At 61.7% G+C, this 22855-nt stretch overlaps 1 protein-coding gene across 4 annotated transcripts in view; it reads right to left on the bottom strand.

Annotated features, from left to right (window-relative positions):
• Positions 1-7739: 7739 nt before the first annotated feature.
• BAHCC1 (BAH domain and coiled-coil containing 1) overlaps positions 7740-22855 on the bottom strand; it is a 56800-nt gene continuing 41684 nt past the window's right edge. For 2 of the 4 annotated variants that reach the window (XM_068529992.1, XM_068529994.1), the window contains exons 11-27: positions 20618-20817; positions 20338-20474; positions 19589-19699; positions 17276-17396; positions 16134-16429; positions 15180-15358; positions 14771-15072; positions 14436-14543; positions 14199-14349; positions 14000-14114; positions 13823-13898; positions 13589-13697; positions 12716-12835; positions 12373-12549; positions 11079-12265; positions 10677-10913; positions 7740-10050 (exon numbers count right to left, since the gene is read on the bottom strand). In XM_068529992.1, the coding sequence (XP_068386093.1) occupies positions 9841-10050; positions 10677-10913; positions 11079-12265; positions 12373-12549; positions 12716-12835; positions 13589-13697; positions 13823-13898; positions 14000-14114; positions 14199-14349; positions 14436-14543; positions 14771-15072; positions 15180-15358; positions 16134-16429; positions 17276-17396; positions 19589-19699; positions 20338-20474; positions 20618-20817 (3836 nt within the window). In that variant the 3' untranslated portion in view covers positions 7740-9840. The remainder of the gene's footprint in view (positions 10051-10676; positions 10914-11078; positions 12266-12372; positions 12550-12715; positions 12836-13588; positions 13698-13822; positions 13899-13999; positions 14115-14198; positions 14350-14435; positions 14544-14770; positions 15073-15179; positions 15359-16133; positions 16430-17275; positions 17397-19588; positions 19700-20337; positions 20475-20617; positions 20818-22855) is intronic. The other 2 variants (XM_068529993.1, XM_068529995.1) reach the window with 2 other exon arrangements.

The following is a 22855-nucleotide window of genomic DNA, read 5'->3' as shown; positions in this document are numbered from 1 at the left end:
GGCCATGGGTTTTAGGCAGAAGCAGGCTCCAGTGGCCTCGTGTTCCTTCAGGGCTTTCTCGGCCTCCTCTGTGTGCACCCTTCCTGTCCCATGAGGGACAGCTGCTGGGTACACCTGCTTATGGCCAGGTGGGCTGGGGAGCACCCAGTTTATATTGAACAGTTGGGTTTCAAGTTCAACGCGTTGTCCCGCAGTAGCAAATAACTATATGATGTCGGGTTAAATTTATTATTTATTTATTAAAAAAAAATTTTTTTTTTTGACGGTGACACACGGTATGCGGGACCTTAGTTCCCTGACCGGGGATCCAACTTGTGCCGCCTGCAGTGGAAGCACGGAGTCTTAACCACTGGACTGCCAGGGAAGTCCCAGGATGTTGGGTTAAATTTAAATCTCAAACATTGAATAATTTTTAGTATAAGTATATCCCTATTACTGCATGGACCATACTTCTACTAGAAGTTATTTGTTTACCTGAAAGTCGAATTAAACTGGGCGTCCTGTATCTTATCTAGTGACCAGATCGGGTCAGGGGTTGGTTCTGCAGGAGGCCAGTACCAAGCCAGGAGATAGAGGCTTCACCTGCGTTACCGTGGGCTCATGCACCCTACCTGGCTTTCAAAGCAGGGCTGTGCTTACATCTCCAGCTCACCTGAGAGTCCCAGGATTAGACCCTGATTGGCTCAGCTTGGGTCACATACACAATTCGAAACCAACCACAGTGGCAGAGGCACCCTGATTGGCTAGGCTGAGGTTATATGACTAGAGTGTGGCCTGGCTGCCCGCATGGCCTCATATGTGCTGTGTGATGCAGTTCTCCCCGGTCATCTGGGTGTGGACTGCAGAGGAGGCTGTTCCTGCTGGGCCAGGGGCTTCTGGGCCACTGGGACAGTGGCCTTGGGCAGCCTTCAAGTGCTTTGGCTTTCCGCATGCACGGGTGGCCTCAGGAGGGAGTCCCGTGGGGCTGGGGCGGCGTGGTTTCCCTGCTGATCCCACGGAATTTTTGGTGGCTTGAGCAGAGGCTGCCCCGGCGCCGTCCTGTCCTTGGCAGTGGGCTAGTGTCCCCTTCTTACTGGGTCCCTCCACACCCACTTCCAGCCTGCATCCAATGTGCACCCCAAGAAGGGAGCCATTGCAGGAACCTCGGGGAGCCCCAGGCCTGGGATGCTTTGCCCAGGATCAGAGGGGTCGGCTGAAGGACCTGGTGGAGAAAAATGTACTTACCCTGTCAGTGCGGAGTCTCCTGACACTCCCCCTGCTCACCGGCGGCCCCCGAGTCTGTTTTTTATAAGTGAAAACAGATTTCCTGACAAGGGGCAAGATCTTAAACTTGTTCAAAAGCTCCCAAATACGGACTTCCTTGGTGGCTCAGTGGTTAAGAATCCGCCTGCCAATGCAGGGGACACGGGTTCGAGCCCTGGTCCAGGATGATCCCACATGCTGCGGAGCAACGAAGCCCATGCGCCACTACTACTGAAGCCCACGTGCCTAAAGCCCGAGCTCCGCAACAAGAGAAGCCACCACAATGAGAAACCTGCGCTCCGCAATGAAGAGTAGCCCCCACTCACCCTGCGACTAGAGAAAGCCCGTGCGCAGCAAGGAAGACCCAGCACAGCCAAAAATAAATAAATGAATAAGTAAATTTATTTAAAAAAAAAAAGCTCCCAAATAAAAAGGGCGGTTTTGGGCTTCCCTGGTGGTGCAGTGGTTAAGAATCCGCCTGCCAATGCAGGGGACACGGGTTCGAGCCTGGTCCGGGAAGATCCCACATGCCGCGGAGCAACTAAGCCCATGCGCCACAACTACTGAAGCCTGTGCGCCTAGAGCCCGTGCTCCGCAACAAGAGAAGCCACCGCAGTGAGAAGCACGCACACCGCAACGAAGAGTAGCCCCCGCTCGCCACAACTAGAGAAAGCCCACACTCAGCAACGAAGACCCAACTCAGCCAAAAAAAAATAAAATAAAATAAATAAAAAGTACTCTGCCCATTTAAAAAAAAAAAGGGTGGTTTTAACTTTCCCCTCTTAGCAAACCAAATTGTGGGGAGGCCTCTGGACCATTCCATCACTGCGGGTAGGATTGGGGAGCCTGAGGCTGCTGACTGCTGGGAACCTTGGGGCAGAGGGGCTGTGGGAGGCCTCGGGTTTAGCCACCCCACTGCCATCTGGAGCGCTTTTTCTCAGTGGAGCCCCAGTCTCCACTCCCAGGCTCAGGAAGAGCAGAGTTCCTGCTGGCCTCAGGGCCAGCCTGCCCCAGAGCTGAGAACTCAGGCCTAGAGTTTTTCTCCGTGTCACTGTTTTCTGAGGTGATGCCAGTGGAAGACGGTTCCTACCCAGCAAACCCCTAGTCCTGCCGTCCTCTGAAAGCTGCTTCAGCTGTAATTTTTTTCTTCAGATTAAACCGGTTAAAGGAAGCAGCTGTGGATGCCCCTAGAAGTGCTTCTGTCAGGGGCTGAGTTTCCTGGGAGAGGAGCTCCCCTCCCCCGCACCGGGTCCTTGACCTGGATTTCTCAGCCTGCAGCTGCTCTGTGCTAAGGAGGGCCCTGCACAGCTTCTGGGTTCACTGGATGCCATGGTTTCTGTGCCAACCTTCTTCCCTGTTGAGCTCAAGCTCTTGGAGGGTGGGGACTTTGGGTAATGCCCTCGACGCTTCATTCTGGTGCCTGGCACAGGGCCCAGCACACAGTAGGTCTTCAGCACATACTTGTTGAAATAATAGACGGATGGATGGATGAGTAGACAGATGGAAACAAGTTGTGCTCTTGCCAGGAACAGATCACATCTGCGGGAGTTGAGAAAAGATGTAGGCCATGTCCTTCTCTGATGGGCAGGATGGCTGATTCTAGGATGTTTGGAAAGGGCGGGAGGCGTTGGCTGCTTTCCCGCTAGCCCTGGGTATCACCAGGGGCCCCTGTCCTTCTCCATTGAGGGAGACAGGACTGGTGAAGTTTTTCCCAGAACAATAGGCATTGGCCCAGCAAGCGTAGGGTGCTGGGTCAGTCTCTTGCCTTTTCTTTGTGAAGATGGATGCAGTCTGCCTCCGGAGCCCCACAGTCAGGCGGGAAACACTCATTCGAGTAGGCCCCGCTGACCCTGAGGCTGGGGTGGCTTGCGATGGAGAGCGTCTGAAAGCTCAGTTTAAGGAGAGGACGGGGGCAAAGGATGCGGTCAGGGGAACTTGGAACCTAAGAAAATAAAAGCTTTGCCAAGCTCTGCAGTGGCATTAGGTGCCCGCAGCTGTGTGGCAAGCTTGTTCCAAGCCCTTCTCTCGGTTCTGAGCGGCTCACTCTCGGTCAGCAAAGTAACAGGACAATTATTTGGCTGCTCTTCCGAGATGGCTGCTTCTAGACGCTGCTTCTTCCTCTTGGGGAGGGCCTTCTCCCCAGCCGTCGAGATTCGAGTAGGCTGAAGAGAAGTTGAAACGTGTCTGAACTTCAGAACTGATGTAAATGCCCGGAGAGCTCTGGCTCCAGATTCGATCCCTTCAATATGGCACCAAACACAGAGGAGTAGTTTGGAGGCCAGCCTGTCCTCTTTCTGCCTGAACTGGGCCCTCCCACGTCTCGTGAGGGTGTGGGGCGGGGACAGGAACCTCTGAGGAGGGGGTGTTAAGACAGCAGAATGTGGAGTCAGGGAGCGGAACAACTCAGGGGGCCTGCCCCTCCCAGACTGTTCGGTTTATGGCCTTGGTTCCCGTGTCCTGTAGCGGCCTCGCGCTGTGCTGGCCAGGCTATCTAGGTGTGACCGAATCTGCCATGCCTTGAGTAACTGACCTGCTTTCTGTTCTCACCAGAGCTGGTCTGGGCTCCTGGAGAGGGGGGTGAAGGAAGGGGCCCCAGTGCTGTCCGTCGGGGCCCACACCACCCCATCCAGCACCACAGCTCCCGGGGGGCTGGTCCCTGGCAGGTCTGATGGAGACTGTCCCTGGGGCCTGGGCTGGCCTCAGAAGGACACAGAGCTTGACAAATGAGCAGCGCACCTGTCAGGCCGAGTTCTGGGAGCTGGAGCCTGGCGAAGGGGCAGCCGGTAGGCGGAAGGGGGGCAGGCAGGAAGGAGGAACATTGGCCCCCAGCCCAGTTTGCCGCTCAGAGCGCTCCCACTCTCGGTCCCTCTGCTCACCCCGTTTCTCTCACTCGGGTCCTCTTTGTCCCAGAGCGCTGTCCCCAGCAGCCCCCACGCTCCTGCCATCTTCAGGGCTGGGCCGGGGGCTGCATGGGGGCCCTGGGGTCCCAGGATAGCGTGGAGGGAGGGAGGTGTGTGGCTTTAGGGACCCGCCAGGCATCCCCTCTCACATAGGGGCAGCAAGTGGATGCATATGTGACATCTAGATGGCTCCGTGAATATTTGTTGGGGAGGGTAGGCAGTGCCCCCAGTGCACCCAGAGGGAAGCCCCATCAATCCCCGGCCAAGCCCCTGGGGAGGCCAGGGGGCTCCTTGGTGGAGTTGCTGGGGCAGCTTCCTGGGTGCTGAGGCATCCCCAAGTGGGGGAGAGCTGGGCCCCTGAGGCAGACAGTGGGGTGGAATCCAGCTCCACTATGTCCAGCCCGGGGCCTGCGCATGTCCCCACACTCTGAGCCTTGTCACTGCCAGGCAGGAGGGCGTAGAGGGGTGGCGTGGTGGACATTGTGAGGCGCCCGGACCAGGGCTCTGACGGTCACTCTCTTCCTACCTGGGCAGTGGCGTGTGGCCCATAGAAAGGGCTCTGCCCACATGTGGGTCCAGAAATCCCTTGCTACCTCCCATGAACCTCACCCCGTTCCCATAAGTGGGCAAGCGTCAGGGACCCGGTTCACAGACTAGGACTCTGTGGTCCCGGGCTGCGCTCCCACCGGCCACCTCGCCCAGCCCACTTCCTCCCGTCCTTCTCTCCAGAGGCCCGAGTCACTCGGGCCTCTTCTCGCCCCTGCCAGTGGCACTCTGGCCCCGGGGGCCGCACTGAGTGGGGCCTCACCTTGGTGATCCCTAGCCTGTCTGTCTGCCTGGACTTTGTGCTCCGAGCAGCCCTGCTCTTGTCACGGTCCTGGATCTCAGCAGGTGGCCTGACTTTTAGAGCAGAAATGGCTTGGGAGGGGTGCTGGCTTGTCACCAGGAGCCCTGGGGAATGGGGTGGGTGGCAGCAGGGGGCGGGGGGCATGGAGGTTGGAGGTCTGGAACCCAGCTTCTCTCTGGGAGCCAGGGAGCCCTTAGGGTCACCCTATTTGGTGCTGCCCTGGTCCACTTCCTCACTCAGGGGCCCCAGAGTTGGGTCCCTCCTAACCTGGTAGGGCCTCTGTGCAGACTCAGGAGGCTGCCAAGGGCCTGGCTGGTCATCGGCCTTTGGCTGGCTGAGTGCCCAGGTGACCTCTCAATGGCTAGGCTGCAGAGCCGAGCTCCCCCATCCCTGGCCTGGGTCTGAGCTCCCCACCCAGCCCCCAGCCACCTCGCCCCAGCCGGGCACGAACATTTAAACCCCTGTCCCCAGTTGGTTTGTGGTATTAAAAACAAATTGTGATCAGCCAGATTGTCATTTCTACCTGATAAAACATCACTTTTATTGATCTCACTCACCCAATGCCATCACTTATCTTGCTTCAGCATTTCACATAATGGCTCGTTTGTCTTGATCCAAGCGTAGTCCCGTGTGTTTAACCCTTGGGGCTCTGCAGCCTCACGTGCCCACCCCCGTCCCTTGCCCAGGCCCTATTCTGGGAGGCAGGAGGTTCTGGAAGGCAAGGGCCACCCTGTCTGAGTTAAGGTGGGAAGAGGGGGTGGGTGGGGGAGGGGAGGAGGAGATGGGACTGCTGGGGACGGACCCCTGGGGGCTCACCTAATCCTGCTGTGGTCCTCACTTGCTGTGACCCAGTATTCACCTGCCCCCCAGCTCACCCCCACCTGCCCACATTCCTGGGCCCATTGGCGCCCCTCCCTGGTTTCTGGCCCTTAGGGCCCCCTCACCCTCCAGCCCAAACCTGTGCTCCTGCCCCCACCCCAGGCCCTTAGTCTTTCTCTGGTGTCAACTCCTCCCTCAGATGCTGGACAAGCCTCTGTAACTGTGACTCTGGGGTCACAGAGGGAGTGGTCTCAATCTGATTTCGGACTCTCTGCCTAGAGCCTTCGGTGTGTCCCATCGTCCAGCAGACAGTGCAGACCCTGTCTTGCACTGAGGGCCCCTCAGGGTCTAGCCTCTGCCACAGTCCGGCTCCAGCTTCCGGCCCTCCTGGCCACCTGCTGTGTTCCTCACCTACCCTCTCCCCTGCTCTGGCCCAGGTCCTGCGTGGACTCTGCTGCAGCACGTAACCGAAGGTACTGAAGATGGGTCTTCCAGGCTCACAGGGGGTCTCTGCCCCCTTCTCCCCCGACAGAGGGGCTCTGAGCCAGAAACCCTGGTCAGCAGGCATTCCTTTCTCAGACCTCTTCTGTCACTCGTCCTGGTCCCAAGGCCTCCTCTGGACCCACTCGCTCCCTCTCCCTGCTGCAGCCCTTGGAATTGGGCTTCCCTTCTGAGCAGCTGGAAACCCAACTCACCTGCACAAAGTGGGGGCTGCTGACTCATGGACTCGGAGAATCCAAGGGCTAGGTCGCCTGCCTTCAGGCACAGCTGAACCTGGGCACTCAGGCTGTTTGTCCCAACTCCTTGCGGCCCCAGGCCGCCGGCTCAGGAGTCCCACTCTAACCACTCTTGCTTGCTGGGCTCGGAAGGGGCCAAGGGAAGAGTTTGTCAGGCCTCGCCTGGCCTCGGTCTCCATGCTCTGGGCCAGGCCGGTCCTTTTGCATCCCAGGGAGGGGTCTTGCCCCTCTGCTCTCTCGGAGGAAAGGGGCGTGGTCAGGGCTGGCCCGGGGCAGCCCCAGAGTGGGTGGGCTGGCAGTGTGTCTGTGCATATGTGCAAATGGCCCGCGGGGGGGGGGGGGGGGGGCGCGCTGGCGGGGAGGGGAGTGCTGGTCACAGTGGTCACAGCCCCACGCCCCATGCTTATCTGCCCTGACCTGGGGTTCCCTCATCAGGGTCCCCAATCCCAGCTGAGGGGGTCCCTCCCCAGGAGGTCCTAGAGGTGGAGGAAAAACAGCACCCCCCCAAATTGGTAGGGTTCCTGGAAAGCCCTCGGGGTTGCAGCCTCACTGGCTGGGGCTCTCTGGCCGGGGGATGCATTGAGATGTACCCCCGCCCAACACCCCTCAGGCCCTGGGGGGCCAACCCACTGTTGAATGATCAGGACTGCTGTTTATTACTCCTGCACAGCTGAAAATGTTTGTCAAATGAGTAAATTCATGCCTTCCTTGAGGAGGGCGTCTGCTGTCTGGTCTGCACAGACCCCTCCCCTGCACTTTGGGGACCACCCTTCCTCCTGTGTCTGTGCCCTCCACTCCTCCCCTCCAGGGGCACCCGGCCTGGCCACATGGACTGGTTCAGGCTGAACATCTCACCCACCATGGGGGAGATCTCCTAAGATAAGGGACCCTCATCCTGGGGGGTTTCAAAGGCCAAGGCCACCCCAAAATCATCCTGGTTGCATGTGCCTCTCACGGGCCCAGCACCCCAAGGGGCTCTGCTCGGCTGCCGCAGCCAAGGTAGGCCTGACCCAGATGTCCCAGTCCCTCATCTGCTGAGACCCTAGCCTCTGGGGCCTCCAGGGAGTCCCCATGGGACACGCACACGGACACTGGGGTGCAGTTAGGATTCCGGACCATTGAAAACCTGCACAATAGTTCATATATTTATTCTTAAGCAAGTTATCAATAAAAAATTTAATACTAAAATGCCTTTACATAGAGTTTGCTGTTCATAAAACCTTTGTATTTTTTTTTGTTTGTTTTTAGTGTTTACATTGAAAAAAAAATTCAACCATCCTCTTAGTTTACACATTTACAAGAGTCGTGCTTTTGCCAGGTTTAACCATGGTGGGAGGGGCCACGCTGTCCGCACGCACACGGACAGAGGGGGACGGGAAGAGAAAAGCAAAGGACAAAAATCCATGGACTAGGGAGAAGAACCAACGGGAGGGCAGGAGGGCCAAGAAAAGGCTGCCTGTTCGTTCGCTCCTGCCTCGGTGCTTGGGGCTGGAAGTAGCCTCAGGTTCTCATTTCTGTGCTTGGGCCTTCCCCGCACATGCCTTGGCACTGGCCGCGTCGCTTCACAGCATCTTCCCACTTCCCCAGCCGCCAGCAGGACCTCAGCCGCCTCTCCAGGACGACCACCAGGAATGAAATATTGCACTCGAGCCGAGACAAAGGGGAGAGTTGGGGTGGGAGAAGAAAGCTGGGGTGCAGGGGATCCCCTCCCTGTCCCTATACTTCCCGTGAAGCCACCAGGAGCGGCGGAGGGGTGATTTCCTGGTTGGAAAGAAAAAGGGGCCTGGGCACCCACTGACATCCCTTATTTCCCAGGTACCTGGCCTGTGTCTGTGGGTCACACAAGAGCCCGTCCTAAGGAGCAGTGGCTAACTTGGGGGGCTTTCCTGGGGCTCCCAGTGTGGCCAGGGGAGACTTAGTGTGGTGAGACATAGGAGCACGTGGCCCTCAGTGCGTATTTTCGGGGACAAGGGCTGCTGGGCCACGGGTCTGGCTTGCCCTGCTTGTCCCTCTTGGCCTCAGGAGAAGTGAAGGTGTGATGAGTTCTCCAGGGTTACAGGGGTGGTGCTGAGGGTCTGGGACACCCACACGGCACACGGTAGCCAGGGCGCTGGGCGAAGGGCTGCTCCATGCACCCGAGGCTGGGTTGTGGGCAGGAGGAACCCTGCTCTGTGCCCCAAGCACTAGCCTGCCAGGCCAGCGGCCCTGCCAAGTGGCCGCAGAAAAGTCCCAGAAACCTCCACATGAGCTGGCGGGGGCCAGTTCCTTCCTTGCTCTGAGTGGAGGCTGGACAAGCTGGCCACTGAGACGGAAATCAGAAATAACTTGGAGCATTCAGGAAATAAAATCAAAACATCACTTTTTCTTATCGATAGTTTAAAATATTTGTTCATTTTTGCTTTGTTTTAAACAGAGGTAAGATACATATATGGCTGCTGTCACACTCTCGGGCTGGGGAGCCTGCTTCTGGCATCCCTTCTCTCCCCGAGGGACCCTCATCGTCAAACCCGCCCCCCCAGTCCTTTTTTTCCCAGGAGATGAATTAAAAGGAAATAAACTTGAGTGTGACTTCCATCTTAGACAGTCCCCCCAAGATATCAACAGGTGTAACCTAGGGTCCTGTCCGACCTCTCCTGTGCCCTCTGGACCCCCTGCCCCCGCCCCCAGCTGCCTCTGTCGTCACAGACGCCCCAGTTGGAACTCAGCTAGGCTGAGGAAAACAGTGCATTTTCAAAGAAACCCCCCCCCAGAACAAAATCTCTACACACACACATACATAGACACACACACACACTCACGCACGCATACCCTCGTTACGCGTGTGAGGAAAAAAAAAATCCTTTTCGGCTTTTTTTCCATAAAACTTTCCCGCAGAAATACAATATTTACATAGAGAAATAAATAGACAACACACCTGATTTCTGCTTTCCCTGGTGGGAGACAGTCGGAGGTACTAGGGAAAATATGGCTTGGATTCTAATCTCTCGTGAACTGCCGATGTGGGAAAACAGAGAGGGCCGGTAGGTCCCAGCCGGGGCACAGCTGACCCTCCGCAGCAGACGGATGGAACTGGGTTCTGATGCCCAAAAGCTCTCTCTCTTTCCAGGGAAAATAATAAAAAAGCCTGGATCTTGCCTTGGTGGGTTTGCATATTTGCTCAGACCTGCCCCTCCGAGGTGTGGGCCAGCCTCCCGCTTGGAGGCGTGGGGCTGGGTCCTCACGTCCTCACGTCCCCGTGGCTCTGGCGCTGGGCATGGCGGGGCGGGTGGGTCACCTGCAGCCGGTCTGTGCAGGCTCAGCACAGGATGGGCACACCATCGGCCGTCACCAGGCGCCCGGTGGTGGGGTCGTAGGTGCCCGCCAGGTAGTAGAGGTCCCGCCGGTCCTGGTACTTGCGGCTCCGTGTCATCTGCTCGTACTGCTCGCGCCCCACTACCTGGCACTTGTGGGAGATGGTCTGCACGTCGTTCTCATCCTCGTGGCAGGACTGGTACAGCGCGTTCTGCTGGGGAAGGGGGGCGAGGGGGGCGAGGAGTGCTCGGCGTCAGGTCTGGCCTTGGCCAGCGCACCCCACCCGACCCGGGACCCTCAGTTCTGGCTAAGCTCTTGTGTGGCCAGGGTCTGCACCCGGAACCCCAGTGGGCTGGCAGAATTGGAAAAACACTTGTTTTCTGCACCGTCTGCAAACATGGTTCTCAGGGAAGACTGGAGAGTGAGCTGGGGGCATTTTCTGTCTTGGGTTGACCTTGGGAGGCAGGGATCAGCGGGCCCGTGGTGGGGGACATGGGCTGCTGAGGGCAGGACCTGTTTGGTGCTACAGGCTGCTGTGGGCCACAGTCTCCCACAAGGTGAAACTGTCACCCATTGCATGGGGAGCCACAAAGGCCCAGCTGGGGAGGGATCCAGGTGGCCTGGCTCTGGGGCCTGAGCCCTCAGCCGTGTTACTCCCTGTGGGGCCCACGGCACCCTTGGGCCGGGAGGCCTTGAGGTGTGGGAACCGGGGGTGAGGGATGTCCATAGATGACCACTCCCCTTCTGGCTGCTGGTGCCAGTTGCTGAGATACCCCTTCCCAGGCCCCCCAGTCTGAGCCTGCCCACACCCCCGGATCCCCTGCCCACCCCAGGCCCCACCTTCCCGTCGCTCTGCCGCTTCCCCAGCTTGGTCTCCTCTGGGTGGTAGAACCACTTGACCTTCACCACCATGTTGCTGCCCCACGACTCCCACATGCTCTCAATGCGGCCGATGTAGGGCAGGTTGGGCCGCCCAGCCGACAGGAAGACGGCACAGTCCCCGATGCGAAGCGTCTCCTTGCCCCGGACGATGGCCTTGTAGAACAGCTTCCTGGCCTTCCCCTTCATGCCACGTCTCTGTAGGAGACAGCCAGGGGCAGAGGGCGGTGAGGACCCAGGAGCCTCGGGGACAGGCGGCGGGCAGGGGACACAGGACAGGATGACAGAGAGAGACGCAGAGAGTGTGTAGGAGAGACAGATGGTGTGTCTTGTGTGTAAGTGTGCATGGTTGGGCCCACCTACCTGTGTGGGGTTCCCCGACCACTTCCAGAGCTGCCGGGCGGGCAGGAAGGCTGAGATCTTTGGCCGGTTTTCCACGGAGGGCAGCCGCTGCCTCCGGGACAGCTCTTTGGCTTTGGAGAAGCTCAGGGCCTCCTTGTGCTTGAGCCTGGGTCTGCCACCGCTGGGGCCCGCGCCCACGCCCCCACCGGCCACCGCGGCCCTGGAAAGGAAGCAGCGCTGGGCGTGCGGGTGTGGGCCAGCCCCCTTGGCGCGCAGGGCCTCGGGCTGGGCCAGGAGGGCGGGCACCGGGTGGGTGAGGCAGGTCTGCAGCAGCAGGGCTGGGTCCTCCTCGTCTGAGCTGTAGGAGGAGCCCTCGTCATCGGAGGAGCAGAGGCTGGAGGTGGACAGGGAGCCCGAGGAGGAGGAGGTGGACGAGCCCGAGGAGGAGGAGGACACGGAAAGGCGGGCGAGGAAGCGGGAGGGCACGCCGGGGGCCAGGCCAGGCCCGTCCTCCTCCTCGTCCGAGTAGGAGCTGTGGCAGTCACTGTCGCAGGGCAGCGGGTACTCGGCCTGGCCTGCGAACTTGCGCAGCGCCAGCCCCATGGGCAGCGGGTGGACAGGCGACCGCCCCTTCCTGTCCTTGCCCACGAGGGCCGGGTGCCCATAGCTGGGGCTGGGCAGGGGCCTCCCTGGCCTGGGCCCCACGTCCTTGTCACCCGCGTGCAGCGCCTTGCAGTTCTTGCTCTTGGGGGAGGTCACGCCCTCGTGGTCCAGCTTGACCAGGAACTCGCCGCCAGCCCGCCGCCGCCCACCCTTCTCGGCCTCCGCCCGCTCGGCCTTCTTGGCCCGCAGCAGCTTGTGGGCACCCCCGGGCAGGCCGGGCCCGGCCCCGCCGACAAAGGGCGCGTAGGAGCTGGCCAGGCTGCTGAAGGAGTCGGCGCGGAAGCCGTTGCCAAACACGGGAGCAGCCACGCTGTGGACGGGGAACAGCGCCTCGCGGGCCCGCAGCTTCTTGGTGCTGCCGTTGAGCTGGAAGAGGTTCTGCAGCACACCCGGCCCCTTGCCACCTGCCGCGGCCGCGGCCACCGCCTTCCGCTTGGTCTGCGCCACCGCTGACCAGCTCAGCAGCGGGCTGCCCCGGCGGCCCAGGAAGTGGTCTGAGGCCCCCGCGGAGGGCTTGGTACCGGAGGCCAGGAGCTCCGCTTTGCCTGGGGAGAGGCCAGGGAGAGTCAGAGGAACTACCTGCCCGCCCCTTCTGGCCCCCCCACTCCCGAGGGTGCCTCCCCACCCGAGGTCCCCGCAGTCCCGCGAGTACCAGCTTTCTCTTTGCCTACGGATTTCTTCCCGGAGGTCTTTGAGGCTTCAGGGCCATCATGTGCCTTGGGAGACAGGCTGGGAGCAGTGGCCTCACCAGGCGGGGGTGCCTCGCAGGAAGATTTCTTGGTCCTTCGGCAGCTGCTGGACACCAGCAGGGCTGGTGAGGGCTCTGTGCCTGCAGAGTGGACCAGTGGCCTCAGCGCTGTGCTGTCGGGGTGACTGCCTCCCCTTGCTCCCTCCTTGGGAGACTGTCTGGGCCCAGGGGAGGCCCAGCCCAACTCCAGCCATAGGGGCTGACCCAGAAAGGTAAGGACCCCACGCTGGAGGGCCCTGGGGCTCACACTGGATCTTGAAGTCCGGAGGCAGCAGCCTGATGTTGGAGACGGCGATGTGGCCAGTATCCCCATCGTCAAACTCCACCACCACGGAGTCCAGGTCCTCTTCCTCATCACTGGAGGCGCCTGGAGACAGGGCCCACCTGAGCACGGGGCCCTCTGCTCGGGGCCCACAGGGTTCTCCCTGGTGGCCAGGTGGCCGGGACGGGAGGGTGACAGCATGGGCTCCGGAGCGCCTGACAGATGATGCTGGGATATTCTGCTCCCTGATCACATTTGACCTTGGAGCTGCCATGGCAGCTGGGAGCAGCCTGCCTCCCCTCCACCTCCCGGAGTGCGGCCGGAGAGGCAATATTACCGCCATCCATCACCCGCATCCCAGGGCACACTCACAGGGACGCGGGGCCCCGACCTCTCCCTACGCACACGCGCATGTGTGCAAACACATGCCTGGTTGAGGCCTGCCCGCCCACCTGCCCCCGCACCTGTCAGACCGCAGGGCCCCCACATCCTGTGCCTGGGGGAGGGGGCAGAAGGATTTACCCCAGGAAAGCTGGTGCCCAGGTGACCAGTTTATAACCCTCAGGTCTGGGGCTCTGGGGCCCCTTCTCTGCTAGGCCTTCTGGACAGCCAGAGGCTCCACCCTGTCCTCACCCCAGGTCCCCCCTCACCTTTTCCTGGTGACCAGGGAGCTGATGCTATCGTCTGCTCTGTCTGACCGGCTCAGGCTTGGGAAGCAGGGCTGGCGGAAGGCCCTCCTTGAGAGACAGGGTCCCCTCCCTGGCACTCGGGTGGGGGCTCGGAGGGGCCTCTCATCTGCAGCTTCGTCTAAGGGGAGGGGCTGATGGGCCTCCCTGGGGGTCCTTGGGCGGGGCTCACCTCGCACTACGCTGCCTGGGTAGAGGCAGCGGGACTTCTGGCTCCAGTAGGCACAGACCCTCGTGCCGGGCGGGAGGTACCTGCTGGACTGTGGCCGGACATCAAGAACCTGCGGGACCAGTCGGGGTGGCGGCCGTGAGTGGGCAGGGCTGGCCAAGGGGTGCCCGGGACGGGCTGGGTGCAGCCAGGCCCACCTCCCTGGGGTGGTGAGCCGAGCAGGGGCTGTCCCCTCACCGCCTCCTGCAGCAGCTGCTCCAGTGAGTAGATCCTCTGCCGGTTGCCTCTCTCACCCTCGATGACGATGCTGTAGCTGAGGGGCACGGGCAGGGGAGCATGAGACAGGCCTGCGCATCCACCACCTCCCGCTCAGGCCTCAGCCCACGTCCCTCCCTGCGCACGCCCAGGCCTTACATGTCGGGGGGCTGCAGGGTCCTGACGCTGCCCGCGTAGAGCAGACTGTCCTCTTTGGGGATGAGCACGGGCAGCCCGTCCTGTAGGTCCTCCTTGTGGATGGTGCACGAGCGTGCTGGGGAGATGGGGGTGTCAGCACCTGGCCCCCACCCGCCCACTGCTGGCCCCAGACGCTCAGCGTCCCCTCCCGGCCGCTCACCCAAGGCGGCGCTCTGCTCGGCGCTCAGGGGGCCACTGGCCTCCTCCTCTTCCTCCTCCTCCTCCTCTGAGAGGCTGCTGCTGTCTTCAAACTCAAAGTCGTCCTCCACTGCGAAGCTCTCCAGCAGCCGGCTCACCGCCCGGCCCTTGCCCTGGGGGGTCAGAAGTGTCAGTTCTCTTGGGAGGGGCAGGAGGGGTCAGGGCTGGCTGGGCCCCAAGGTCGGGGTGGGGATGCTACCTGTTTGCCGACAGCCTTGGTTTTCACCTTGCCCGCTTTCCTGCCCCTCCCCAGGATGGCCTTGGCGTTGCGGGGCGACAGGGCGATGGACAGGGCCCCGTTCTTCCGCTGTTGGAGGGGAGGGGCTGAGGTGAGGGTGGCCCCAGCCTTCCTGCCCCCAGCCTGACCATGGTGTGACTCAGGCTGACCCTGAGTGTGACCCTGAATATGAGTCCCAGAGTGTGACTTGGTGTAGCAAGTAGAGAAAAAGAGTGGAGTAAATGTCCCCGAAGGCCTTTCACATCTGGCACCCACCCTGCTGGGCCCAGGACCCTGGGGTGCCCACTGGCCCTCACCCGCAGCCCTGGCTGGAGCACCGTGCTCTTGCGCGTGGCTCTCTTGAGGCGCTCACTGGCCAGCCTGCTGCCCTCCTCGTGGCAGGTGAAGGCCCGGGTGGGGCTGCAGAGGGCTTCCCTGCCGGGTGCGGCCCCCGGCTCTGCCCGCAGGCTGCCCTTGGCCTTGCCCTTGGCTTTCTTCTTGCTGGGCCCACCTGGGGGCCTGCGCCCCGGGGCCTGCTCCAGCTTGCTGCCCACCTTGGCCTTCACCGTCCTCCTCTTGACCTTGACCTCACTCTCGGGGCTGGACAGGCGGCAGGCCCCTGGGGAGGGAGGGAGGGAGGGAGGGAGGCCGTCGCAGGAGCCCCAGCTGCCTGCTGGGGCCCTCACGGGCCAGGCCTGCCCCAGCCCGCCCTCGCCCCCTGGGTACCTAGCAAGCCCTGCCTCTCCTTCTTCTTCTTGGCCTTCTGGTTGGCCTCCATCTTGACCACGGAGGAGGGCGAGGGCCCCAGCACGGCCACGCGGGCCCCGGCGTGCAGTGCCAGCCCGGGCTCCTTGGCGGGTGCCTCTGTTTCCAATAGACCCTTGCAGTTTTCACTGTCCGAGCCGCTGCCTGGGGAGAGGCGGGTGGTCCAGGTGATTTGGCATCAGAGCAGTGCCATTTTGGGGTGGGGTCGGGGGAGCGGATCATTCGCATGTACGGATGGGTTGGGGGCTGAGTGGAGCCCGTCATTGTCATCCCGGGGCTGCTTCGAGGGCAGGCACCTGGGCCAGGTGTCCAGGTGAGGGTGTTTGGACCAGAAAGGAAAAGGGGCTGCCTCTCTGACCTCCCTTTTTCTGCCTCAGTTTTCCTTTCTTATGCGCTGGGCAGTGGTGCACCCACCTTGCAGGGCTGGGGATCCCCTTCCCCAGGGCAGCCCCTTCCCCTCCCTCGTCCCCCTGCCAGATGCCCTCCTGTTTCCTGCTTCCTCTTCCCTCCCTTTGTTCTTTCTCAGGCGGGACCTGGGGGAGAGGGCAGGGGCTGGCAGTGAGGAAGCATCTATTTTTCCAGGCTCCTGTTTCTGGACATGTGCGTTTGCTGGGGGCCAGATAACCCCTCCAGGTCACCCGGCCGGACACTGCAGGAAGGCGGGCTGGAGCAGGCAGAAGGGCTATTTTTAGCCCCTCTTTCCAGGATGCATCCAGCAGCCTCTTTTCTCCCTGTGGCGCCCCGTGAGGGGGTGGGGCACGGAGAACCCATCCTGGGCCAGTGAGAGGTTCTCCCTGTGTCCGGCATACGCAGTGAGCCCTGACCAGGCTCTGATGGCTGTTCCAGCTCCCGCCCACCCACTCCCCCAGCCCCCAGTGACCATGGAGGTCCTGCTGCGCTGCTCAGACCAACAACTTGCCTGCCTCATGTGTTGCGGCCGCTGCCGGCTGGGCTGGGAACTTAGGTGTCTCCCTGCCAGCAATGCCACCATCCGGCTGTGGGTGCCGGGCTGCCCCAGACACCTTGGCGCTCTTGGTTCGTGACAGCTTCTTCCGGATGCGACCCCCTGGGGTGGCCTCCTTCCGCCGGAAGGGGCTGAGGCTGGTGGGCAGCCCCTTGCTCTTGACCTTCGGCTTCAGCTGGGCCACCTTGTGGGCCACTGCAGATGCCAGGTCACCCTGACCACTGCTCTTCTTGCACCGAACCTTCTCCTGTAAACGGGCAGGTGGAGGCTGCAGTCACCGGGTCCCCCACCCTGAGCCACGGCCCTGCGACCTTCGGCCTCCCCTCTGCCAGTGCTGGGCTTGAAAGGTGGCACTTCGCTGGCCCTGCCCTCCAAAATGCCTGAGAGGGAGTCTGGCCCCGGGGCACAGGACGTGCCCACTGGAGCCTAAATTTGTGCCTGTCTTGTCCCCCATTTCACAGCCGCCTTGGACGGCCCAGCCTACTCAGCTTGGCAGAGGGAGGCCAAGGGCCCAAGTGTTTGTCGTGTCCTAGAGAGAGGGACCAGCCTCCTGCTCTGGGAGGGACAGGCAAAGTGACAACAGACTCAAACCCACCTCTCACCTGTCCCTCCCAGGACCCTAGAATAGGTGAGGGGTGGGAGGCACCCACTGCACTAAGAAGGAATGGGGTGCTGGCACCCCTGGGGGAGCCTGTCCCAAGGGAGGGGCAGTGCCCTTGATCCACCCACTACACCAGGTATGCACCTGACATGGTGGACATCGTGGGCCCTCCCTCCCGAAAAGCCTTCCTGTGACCTATGATAACTGTGTGTTCCTTTCCTCCCGCTGGAGTGAGCAGAGGGAGGGGAGGTGTCACGGAGCATAACCGGTCCCTGGTCATACCTGCAGCTTCAGAGGCCGCCTCTGTGTGAGGCACATGAAGCTCGCTGGGGCTGGTCTGCTCATCTGAGCAGTGGGGCCCCAGCTGGATGGTGGCACGGGGCAGGGCGGGGTGGCAGTGTTTGGCCTGGGGCTGGTCTACCGCCTGCCCCCTGTCCTGTCCATCTGACATCCTGCACCCGGGCTTGAGGGTGAGGTTGCTGTGGGACTCACCGCAGATGCGGGTTGCAGGCCCACGTAGGCGCCCTTCTCCAGCCGGCCTCGCTTCTTCGAGGGCTCATCATCGCCGCCCCGCAGCTCGGTGCACAGCAGGCTCAGGCTGGACCGCACTGCCCTGGGAGCACGGGGGGTGCAGGTCACACCTGGGCGCCTGGGCCTCGTCCCCGTGACAGTCCCTGTGGCGGCAGCCAGGGTGCCGTGGTGGGTCGTGTGGTGCAGCTGTATGTCTGGGAGACCCACTTGCCCCTGTAAGGGCCCTGCGTCTTTCCCGGCCAAGGCTGTGCCTCTGGGCCAGTCTCCTCTAAGCACACAGAGCTGCTGGGAGGCCAGGGGGGCCAAGCTGGTGCTGAGACACCTGGGCACCCGCTACCTAGCTAGCCCCCTCTGCCCACTGGGGAGGGGCAGCCCAGTGCTCAGGGGCCAGGGGTCTGTGGCCAGCTGGGCCACTGTGTGACCTGTGCTGTGGCCTCAGTCTATCTACCTGGAAAATGGGGATGCTTTAAATTGTGCCTCTCTGCAAGGCTGGGGTGGGATCATACTGGCCTTTGCACTCACTAAGGTCACTTAGTGAGTGCAAAGGCCAGCAGCTACCGTAGTTAGGAACAAAGAGGGCATCAGGAGAGGCCCCTGAGAAAGGGGTCCACCCCGAGCATCTTTGCCACTGCCAGGAAGAGGATGTGGGGGGCAGCGGCCAGAGAAACTCGTGCCCAGGCTCTGCCTCCTAGCCCCCAGGGACCCCCAGTGCCGGGCTCAGACCCCTCAGAGCTTTGTTCCCTGCCCTCAATTCTCCGTCTCAAAGGAGGAACTCTGCACCCCCCACCCAGCTCCCAGATGGGGCCCTGGAAGCTGCTGACTCTGAGCCTGTTTCCCTGTGTCCCACAGGTGTGAGGCTGGGAGCTTGGCTGCCTGTCCTTTGCCAGACAGGGGCTGGGGGCTGGGCCTCTCACCTACTCCCTCCCTTACCCACACAGCATTAATGAAAATGAGTCACAGATGGAGGCTGAGGGCCCTGGCCCGGCCCTGGCCTTGTGCGGCCAGACGTCAACTTTTACCTTCCCGCCCAGAGAGGCCGGGCAGGAAGCCGGCCCGGAACCATGCTTGGCCCCCGGGGCCTCGGCCCTCCCACTTCCTGCCTGGGCCCAACTGTCAGCAGCTACTGAAGGGCAGGGGCCCCACAGAGGGATGGAGAGTGGGTAGGAGCCTGAGACGGCGAGAGGGTAGGAGGGAACCCCGATCCTTAGGAAGGGAGGGCCCTGGCCTTGGTTTCCTTCCCCGTCCAGCCAGGGCCTGTTTTCTCAGGTCAGTGGAGAAAGTGGCCACAACACAAGCACCAGGATGGGGCTTCCAGGGTCAGGCAGGGGCTTGGCGCCAGGCGGGCTCGAGCGAAGCATGGGGCAGCCTTGCCAGGGGCTCCCCAGCAGGGCCCCCTGCCAGGCTCTGGTCTTAGCCAGCAGCCCCTACAGTGCTGGCTGGTCCTCAAAGGGAGGCCCCTGGAGCCCCCGCCGGCTGACACCTGGGCAGGGCGGAGGGACAGCCTGGGGAGGCCCCACAGCCATATGGTGCGCCCGCTCCCCGCCCACAGCAGCCTACGCGAACTCCCCTCCCTGTAACCGTCTCCGCGTTTGCTAACGTCTTGTGACATAAAGCCCTGAGATTAATTTTTTGCCTCTGTCTTAATTGAAGGAACCATTTAGTGCCGATTTAACTATTATTACCAAATCATCAGGATTGATGCAGTGCGCACACGCCGCGCCAGTCGTGTTTGGAGGAGCTCGAGGATTTATGCAAATGGGCCTGCCGGGAGAGGCAATTTGTAGCCGAGAAGGACAATTATACCAGGCCCGGGAGTGCGCCAATGACTGCGCCGGGCGGGTAATGGATAATAACCGCGCGCCGGCAGCCGTGCGCAGCACCGCGGCGTGACCAACGACTCTATACGGTGCAGATAAAGAGGCTTTTACGCAACGCCGCCTCGCACTCGTGGGGCCGGGTGAGGGCTGGGGCTTGGCAGGAGGGATGCCACGGCCCCGGCCACGGCCAGGTGCGTGGAGCTGGTGTGGCCACGCCCCAGGCCCAGGGGGAGGGGCTTGTCTGCTAGGGGTTCAGTGCCCCAGACGCTCCCCACCGCGGCTGGCCCGGGGTTCTGGGTCTTCAGGAGAAGCTGTGAGGGAGGCCCAGCGGCCACGGAAGCCAGAGAGGAGCCCAGCCCCCACTGCCCGGGCCTCAAGGGCAACCTGGGCCAGCCCAGCGCCACTGAGTAACCTCCGGCCCCAGGCACCCCTTGGGGCCCATGCATGCAAGACTCACTTGACTTTCTTGCCTTCGCTGGGTCGCAGGCCAGGCAGCAAGCTGGAGTATTTGCGCTTCCGCGGCCGGCCGGGCCCTCGCCTGGCAGGGCTCCGCGAGCTCTCGTCTCTCCTGGGAGCCACAGGAGGGGTGGTCAGAGGCTGACGCCCATCCTGGCTCCCTGACAAGGGTCCAGGAGAGGGCAATGCCCTTGGGGGCTGTGGCAGGGGGCGGGCCCTCCCAAGATTTGGCCTGGGGAGCCTGGTCCCCAAACAGAGAGCAAGGCTGAGCCAGCGTCCCTGCTGCCCCCACCATCCCTGCTTCCCAGTTCCAGCCGTCCTGCACACTCCAGTCAGGTGGGCTCCCCCCACTGCTACGGCAACTTTAGGGGTTCCCTCCGCCCTCCCACACCCCAATCCTGCCCCGGCCTCCCAGCCCCCTCAGACACCACTATTCTCACCCTTTGCCCTCCTATCATGAGGACTGGTCTCTGCCTTGCACCAGTCTCTGTTGGGTGGTTCTTCCACCCCCCCCCCACTCTCCCTTGGTTTCTCTGCTGAGTGAACGCCTCAACCTTCCACCACTTCTGGGGACCCACCCAGGCCCCCACTTCTGGCCCAACTCAGCCCAGCACACACAGGTTGACCTCTGCCCACAAGGCGGTGGCCCTGGGCTGGGCTGTGCCCACATCTGCCCCAGTGCCTGAACTGGGGGTGTCTCCCCAAGCCACGCTCCAGCCCTCCCCCCCCCACTGCCAGCCTGGGCCATACTCATGGTCATGCCTGCGCTGCAGCCGGGCCAGCTCCCGCTGCTTCTCCTTGTAGCGCCTCTGCAACTCCGCCAGCTGCACGCGCATCTCTACCTCCTGCGTGTCCAGCCGGTCGATGGCAGCCTTCAGTGGGCATACCTAGTGGGGTGGGCAGGGGCACAGGGGCCTGTGAGCCCCGCTAGGGGACCAAGATGGGGTGGGTAGGTGGCCAGCCTGGGCACTCGAGGCCTCCCCCAGGTCACGGCACTGGGCAATGGGGGCGACCAGGGCCCCCCACTCACAGGCTTGGTCTTGGGAGTCCAGGTGTCCTTGCGCTGCAGGATCTGCATACGGGGGGTGAGCGTGGGAGCCCTGCAGGAGTCCGCAGTGGGGGGCTGGGCCAAGGAGGCGGGGCTGTCCAGGCCAGCAGCCTCTACCAGGGACCAGGCTGAGGCCAGCGTGGCCAGGCGCTGCAGGTTGAAGGCCAGCACATCCTCCTCCTCTGCGGGGGACATGAGGGTCAGTGTGTGTGCAAGAGGCTCTTGATGTCAGCCTGCATCTCAGCACAGCCCAGACTACTCCCTCCTACCCCGTGTACCCACCCCCCACCCCCCGATGCCCGGAGGCAGCCGGACTCCCTGAGACATGCAGAGTGAGGCGGCCTGGAACAATGAGATGGGCACCTAGCACTCGCCTCCGTTCTGGGTGGGAGAGATGTCACCCTTGGTTACCGTGGGCCAGGCCAGTTGGGATGGCATAAGTCCTCAGGACAATGCCCAAACCATTTAGGCACGTGGCTTGTTACGCCCTTAACAGAAACTGCCTTGCATTTTTGCCCTCTTCCAGATCCATGAAAACCCGGAGTGTCATAGCCCTAGTGGGTGGGGAGGGATGGCCCAGTGCAGGGTCAGAGCCGAGCCAGTGGAGGGCAGGGTCCATTCAGGGACAGGCCTGGAGTGGAGACTTGGGACTGAGTGCAACCACGGGGAGAGGGTGGTGGCAGAAATGGGGGTTGGGCATGCACAGGTGGGCTGATCGTACGAGGAGTTGAAGCTGGGGAAGGAACCAGCCAGGATGAGCCCTGTGGGGTCAGACAGGGTGCCTAGAGCTGGAGGTGTCAGTGGGCAGTCGTGATTTCTAGAACACACAGCCAGCTCTGCCCTCTGAGAAGGCCTGAGAGCAGCAACACCCCAGTAGCAACGAGCACACCTAGCACCCTGAACTTGGCTTCTAAAATTCTCTGAGGAAAGGAACTGGGCTCCTTGGAGAAATGGCTGATTCCAGGGACTGGGAGGTTCGGGGTGAGCTGGGAACACAGGAAGTTCTCAGAGGGTGATCCAGCTGAAGGGGCCAAATCTGAGACAATTCAATCACCAAAATTAAACAGTGACAGTGACAAATTACAACGGATTGAAGCGAATAAAAATCCACAAGTCACACTGATATAGATAAATGAATCCAATGTTTGAAGAGGAAGGGGATATCACACCATTTCAAAGTCCCTCCCCACGAAATACTTAGTAACTACAAAAGGGGAAGTGCCCAGCCATAGCCTTGATGGAGTCATCAGGGTGACCCACCCTCAGTAATGGGACAAAGCACAGGTGGACACCGGAAGTTCAACCCTCTGTACACAGTGCTGGGTCAAGGCCAGAGGTGGGTTGCTGGGTCAAAGGTGCCCTGGGAAGGTGGGGGAGGCGCTGAGGGGGCTTTCTCCTCCCACCTCCAGCTGGGGCAGGGATATCTGCAAGCCCCATTTCAGCTAAAAGTTCCACAGGGTCTCCTCGTCTCTTGGGGTCACTGTGACTGCTAGGAAGCCCCTCTGTCCCTCCCTGAAGCCCCCCCCCGCCCCCCACTCCTCAGGCTAAGGCTGCTGAGACTGCAAAGTCCTGCAGGGCGAGCTCTGCGGGGGGATGGTGGGCTCGGGGAGATGGCAGGGGTGGCGGTGCTGCTGGGCTCTTCTCTGGCCTCCAAACAACAGCCTGCCTTGCTCTCTGGTTCAGGGAGTTGTGCGGCAGACAATAACAGCCCCACCCCCAAGCCTCCGGGGTCTGTAATCCCTGTCCCGGGAGAGATGTAGGGCTGGGCTGTCCAGGCAGATTGAGGGCTCCACAGGCACAGAAGAGGGCCAAGGCTTGGACTTCCCCCAACCAGCCAGGCTGGCAGAAGCTGTCGGGGCCAGGAGAAGGTGGGAGGAGGGGTGCAGGTCAGCAGGGTAGTTCAAAAGTGGGGTCTGGGATCTTGACTCACCTGAGTGAGGTGGGTCACTCAGGAACAAGGGGCAGCCATACTCCGGAAGGGACAGGGCCTGGCCTTCCCAAAATTCCAGGGTGGATGGGAAGCCCAGTGGGCACCGTGCCCCCCAGTGGCCCCTCCAAATGCAGAGTGGGGCATTTTGGGTGTCTTGGGGATGGGCCCTTGCAGGCAGGCCCCACCATCCACACCAGCCAAGTGAATGGCCAGAGAAGTGTCCGACTCCCTCCCATCCCAGGGCTCCATCTGGGGCCTGAGTCCCTGCCCCCTGCGATGGAGGTCCACAG

Source organism: Eschrichtius robustus, chromosome 20, assembly GCF_028021215.1.
Source record: "Eschrichtius robustus isolate mEscRob2 chromosome 20, mEscRob2.pri, whole genome shotgun sequence".
NCBI lineage: Eukaryota > Metazoa > Chordata > Mammalia > Artiodactyla > Eschrichtiidae > Eschrichtius > Eschrichtius robustus.
This window is presented reverse-complemented; position numbering and strand designations above follow the sequence as displayed.